Below are 5,940 nucleotides of genomic sequence, written 5' to 3'. Positions count from 1 at the left end.
TTTCTCTAGTCTCCATCCAAATCTTTTCTCTCTCTAGCAACCAATGATCATTAATAATGCTTCAGAAGTTATTTGAATTTTTTTTTCTTGTGTGTATCGACTAAAATTGATAAAAAACCTTAAGAAAAAAGTTTTTGGTTCCAACAGATAACGATAAAAATAGGTCCCTAAAAAGGAAGTAATGAAATATCGAAAATACCCCAATTTTTCGCATTTATTCTACCGGCAAGCAACCAGTTCAGCTCATTCCACTATAAAAACTAATTCATTTCTCCATTCCAGTCTCTCTCACATTCAAGAACGTCTTCTTATCGTTTTTCTTGTTCGCCGGCGCCGGAGCCGGAGCGGAGGGAGGCCTCCACCGACCATGGACTTTCGTGTCCTTGAGATCAGCCTGATCTCAGCCCAGGGCCTCAAGCCCCCCTCCGGCCCCCTCCGCCGCCTTCACGCCTTCGCCATCGCCTGGGCCCATCCCACCGCCAAACTCCGCACCCTCCCCGATCAATCCGGCGCCGAGAATCCCACCTGGAACGAGCGATTCCTTTTCAGGGTCCCCACCTCCTTCCTAGCCTCGGACTCCTCCTCCGCCGTCTCCGTTGAGATCTACGCCTCCGGAGGCTGGTGCCTCCCCTCCCCTCTCATCGGCACCGTCCGCATCCTCATTGGCAATCATCATCTCCTCGATCGCTCCCCCGACATCCCATCCTTCGCCGCTCTTGGTGTCCGCCGCCCTTCCGGTCGTCTCCATGGGGTTCTCAACTTCGCTGCCACGCTGCTCACACGCGTGTCCTTAATCGCCGAAGAGGCACTGGCGGAGAGCCCTGCCGTTGCTTACCGCGAGCTCATGTGCGAGAGCCCCAGGCCCCGGCGGCGGATCCCTCCGACATCTGCATCGATCATCGCCCCGCTGATGGATCGGAACCGAGAGGATCCGGAGGAAAGATCGGACGGTGGAGGAACGATGTGCGGTCTAGGGTTCCAGCGTAGGATACATTTCTGTCCGTCCGATGAGAATCTCCCGAATTCGTCTACCAGATGATTGACGGCCGTGATCTATCTTTCATTGTTTTCGGTGCGCTCCTTCTTGATGATAGAACTCCTCGTTCTTGTTCTTCTTGGTTTCGTTAACACTCAATTCGGCAATATTTATTTGGAATTTCCCAAGATAAAGTTCCTTTTCGTTTTAGACTATTATTTCATTTTTATGATAAAAATAGAGTAGGCTAATATACTGTTTTGTGAGTACCAACTTAGTTTGAATTACATGCAAAAGTCGATGAAATATTGCATTTTGTTGTATTTCTAGATGTAAAATTTAATGAAAGATTTTTCATTAGTTATTATTAATCTTTTTGAATATTCATTTTAAAAAGCTGATTAGACTGTAAGTTGAAAATTTTGTTGGAATTTTTAAATAAAATAAAAAACCACCTGATTCTTGTAATTAGTTAGCTTAAAAAACACTCTAAATTATCATTACTATAATTTCATTTATTTTAATTTTTGTATTTTTATATAGGCTTTGAAAAAAAATCAAGGAAAAACAGAAAAAAATCAAATAAAAAAAAAGGAGGACAAACGAAAAATCAAACAAAAAAAATCAATTACAAAAAAAAGCATAAATAATAAAATAAAATAAATCAAAACGGGCACAAATTGGGTGATGCTGCAACAAAGGTGTTAATCACCACGTTATAAATTATCATGTGTGAAAAAAACACCAAAGAAGAGGGATTTAGGATTTGTTTGAATAAGGCGAAGTATAACATAATTCGTATAATATATCATAATTTAATATTTTCTGAGAATTATGTCATATTAGCTGTTTGGGTACTTATTTTACAATATAAAATAGCTATTATGGCATAAAAAAATATTCCCACTCATAGTGGAATATTTTTCATTGTAAAAAATCTCTCTCTGTTTTTTTGATACAGCCATCAGCTACGAGTCCACCGGTTGCTCAACTAGCCACGGCCTACCTGTCATCGGTCCACCGACGGTCTGACAACTAGTTCACCGGCCTTCGGTGATACGGCGGCGATCCACCAGTGGTCTGACAAGCTTCCGGCGATCGGTTACCGATCCACCGGCCTCCGATGACACGCAGGCTATCCACCGATGGTCTAGCCGGCCTCCGGAGACTAGTCATCGGCCCATCAATGGTTTGACCACTGATCCACCACCCTCCGGTAACACGCTGGCGATCCACCAGTGTTCTAGCAGGCGTCCAGCGATCGGTGATCGGTCACCAATCCACTGCCCTCTAGTGACACGCCAGCGATTTACCGGTGGTTCGCCCGGTTGGCTTTCGGTGACACATTAGCGGTCCACTAGTTGTCCGGTCGGTATCCAACGACCGCCACCGCGCTCTAGTCATCAACTACCTGATCTCTATAATTTTTTTTATTATGTTAACCAAACGCTCATTCTGTAGAAATAAAATATGCTATATTTTTTGTAATATTCACTTGCACTTTTTACATAATAAAATTATGTCATATTTTTTTTATTTTGCAGCGAAACAGGCCTTAAAGAATTTTAAAGTAAAAATAAATTTTTAATTTGAAATTCAAAGAAAGAAAATAAAATAAAATACAAATAAAAAAACAAAGTTTCTCATAACCAACAGACAAGCAGAGAGAGCAAAAAGATAAATAGAAGAGTGTAAGAAAAGCTAGAATAAAAAAGGAGACAAAGAACACCAGGGCAAAGAAAACAAGAAGGAAAAAAAGAATCATAAGAATAGACAGAATGCAACAAAGGAAAAGAGGTACAACGTCTTATAGATTAAAAAAACATACATATGAATTAACGAGGAGACATATGAAAACCTTTGTATGATTTCATGGTTATTCTCATTTAGGACATGTGTACATTCACTAAGCCCCATGTGGTGTTATATATATTACTCATGATTTAAGCTATGCATTGTTTCTCATATATTTTGTTTTTATGCATGTGAAACTAAAAATGCTTAACGCTATGTGATTATCCTGGCAAAGTAATGCTAATATGTATATGCTATGTCCATGCTATGTGAAACCATCATGAATTCCTTTGGATCATGGTATTATTATTTAAATTTTTTTTCTTAAGGAATGAAACAGAGTCAAAGGGCAGAATTGCGTTAGGCTTTCACACTCGTTTCATACTAGAATTAATGAGAACCAGTAAATTCTTTTTATTTTATGTGTTCAATGGCTAATATGATGATACATACCTGTATGCCATGAATCCATTGATTTTAAAGGATGAACAAGATAGTTGTAGGATAATGTCTAGTATGATGATAAACACCTATAAGTATACGTTATCCGAGGGGGAAAAAAATAATAAACATTTAGTTACAGAGTAGGTATTCATTTGTCTCTTGACACTAATACGAGTGCATTGGGGTTAAAAAAATTTTATGAAATCAATTTTGAAATCCATCTAGAGGTCGTGATACTTACGAGGGGTGACAAATTTTCATAAAACTTTTTGAAGTCTACCACGAGTTCTTGACACTTATGGGAGTGCCGGACTAATAAGTCCTTGTGTACAAAGAATACGAAGTATTCTTTTCTTATGATGAGCATTACTTTTATCAGGTTTTATAACTAATATGTGTGTTTTTGTGTTCTTTTGCGCATATAGGGTTGTGGAGCCAAATAAAAAAGAAAGGAGCCAAAGTAAATTGCAAACACATTATGTTGATGGAATCTTGAAGTGGACACACGAGAAGACGCAAGTTATGCTCAAAGACATATGAGTGTGTGCCAACCTCCATTATGCTTGATGGAATATGTAAATTGGAGGGTCACAAAGGTAGTCACACTCATGTGTTTTAACTTGTGGAAGGCTAGCGAGATTCACGTCAAATATGCTTTTACTTGAAGATGCAACGTGATCTACATGATAGACGTGTGCCCATTTGTGTTGTCTCGATGAAAAGTGTGGATTTGGGAGTATTTTGGCGGAGTAGTTGTAGCAGGTACTATAGCAAATCACTGTAGCAGTTAATGTTCACAGGTCACTGAAAAACCAAATTCTGCAGATTCACACGGCCGTGTGGATTCCCGATTCCAGCCCTATATAAAGCCGCGATTCAACCCGATTTCAGAATCCTTCTTTTGATCTTTTCTCCATCGTTTGAGAGGCTGGCGACTAGGGTTTAGAGGGGCTTTGGCAAGGCTTTTGGAGTGGTTCTACGGCTTCGACACCTCGTTTCTCTTGGAAGATAGTTATTAGGGTAGCTTTCCTCGGCACCAATCCGGCGAGGTGTGCCCTAGGCTTGACAAGGGGACCTTTGGAGAGGACAAGGCTACTCCATAAGACCATCGACATGAATACAGAGGGGGTTATTCTTATGGATTAATTGTTTTTACTTTCGATTTCATTATTGATTGTATCTTGCTCCATGGAGAGCTAAACCCCATAGTGGGTACTTGGACATGTAAACCCTAGGATGCTATTGTTTCATTGACCTTTTATTATGTTTTCCATAATTGATGTCTTTAATTGAGTTCCAATCTTGAATGCTCGTTGATTGATTTCTCCCTTAGAATGACACTAGGGTTGAGAGTCTACATTGGTAATACTTGTGAGTAAGTGACACACCATGAGAGTTAGACAAAGCAAGATTGGAGAAGGTCAAGAAGATGAGTCGAGAGGTAGTGGAGTGTCCCCTTTTTCCCTCCGATGTGATTTATCCTGCCTCCATTTCCTAGAGTTCTTTGCGGTCACAATAGAGTGACGTGCTAAAAGAGAAACTCCGCTGGAGCTTAGTTGCGTGAGCAACAGAGTGAAGCATTGAAGTAATCCTTAGTATCTGTGGCGTAATTGTGACTAGGGGTCCTTTCACCTGGACCAAACGGTTAGATCTATAGGAGTAAGATTTATGACTTGGAATCCCTAGAACTTTCTTGTGACTTTACACTGTGTAAGGTATTGAGACTAAGCGATTTCTCCACCGGGACATAGTTTAGAGTTAGTCACGGTTGACCTTAGATTTGGGACTGTGTATTTTAGGATTTCCATGACTCAATGTCCGAGTGCCCCACTTTCTATCGATTGTCATTCCTCTCGTTTTATTGTGCCTCTCTTTCTTATTCTCTTTAGTCTCGCTCACATTGATTTTATCCATACCATTACTGTTTCATCTTCACTTAGTTAAGTAGCAATCGTTGTGTTTTCATTCACTATTCCCTATGGATACGATAACCCACTCACCTAGGATTTATTACTTCAACAAACCTATGCACTTGCGGGTCACAAGCAAGGAGTGTGTAAAGTTTTTTGGCGCCGTTACTGAGGAATAGGTATTTTAGAAACGCTTTGCACTTTGCTATTTAGCTATTCATCGTTTATTCTATTTTACACTTTCATATTCTATCATCGTTCTGATTTATATTTTTTTTCTTTTATAGGAGCTCTAGGTCATGACCCGAGGAAACCTTTCGATATTAGTTGAAGAAAATCCGGACATTGATGAAGAATTCATAGAAGGGGTAAAGAACTTGTAGAAGAACAGTCTAATCAAGCTGAGATAGAAGGTGAAGGGTCAAATAATATGGCAGAACAGAGTGAGTAGCCGAGGACACTCACAGATTATACCACACTCTTAGTTTTGGGCACATAGTCTAGTATTGTGCGGCCACTGATTACGGCTCAGAATTTTGAGCTAAAGCAAGCATTCATCCACATGTCACAATAGTCCGCACAATTTAATTGTTTGGCCGATGAGGTTCCAAACAGTCACATAGAGAATTTCTTGGAAGTGTGCGACATGCTCAAAATCAATGGTGTTACAGATGATGCCATCAAGTTGAGAGCCTTCCCATTTTCTTTGAAAGGGAGAGCGAAGCAATGGCTACATTCATTACCTAGAGCATCGATTACTACATGGAAGGAGATGGTAGAAGCTTTTCTTGCCCGATATTTTCCAGAAAATCTACA

General features: G+C 40.1%; 1 protein-coding gene across 1 annotated transcript; it reads left to right on the top strand.

Annotated features, from left to right (window-relative positions):
- The first annotated feature begins 257 nt into the window (after positions 1-257).
- Positions 258-1,272, top strand: LOC120259131. Its single transcript, XM_039266673.1, has one exon. It carries the CDS (start codon positions 368-370, stop codon positions 1,037-1,039), a length of 672 nt encoding a protein of 223 aa, XP_039122607.1. The 5' UTR covers positions 258-367; the 3' UTR covers positions 1,040-1,272.
- The last annotated feature ends 4,668 nt before the right edge of the window (positions 1,273-5,940 follow it).

This window comes from Dioscorea cayenensis, chromosome 4 (genome assembly GCF_009730915.1).
Source record: "Dioscorea cayenensis subsp. rotundata cultivar TDr96_F1 chromosome 4, TDr96_F1_v2_PseudoChromosome.rev07_lg8_w22 25.fasta, whole genome shotgun sequence".
NCBI lineage: Eukaryota > Viridiplantae > Streptophyta > Magnoliopsida > Dioscoreales > Dioscoreaceae > Dioscorea > Dioscorea cayenensis.
Note: the sequence above shows the minus strand (reverse complement) of the source record. Positions and strands in the feature narration are given on the sequence as shown.

Coding starts and splice junctions, on each gene's coding strand:
- LOC120259131 (XM_039266673.1), top strand. CDS start 368: ATGGACTTTCGTGTCCTTGAGATCAGCCTGATCTCAGCCCAGGGCCTC.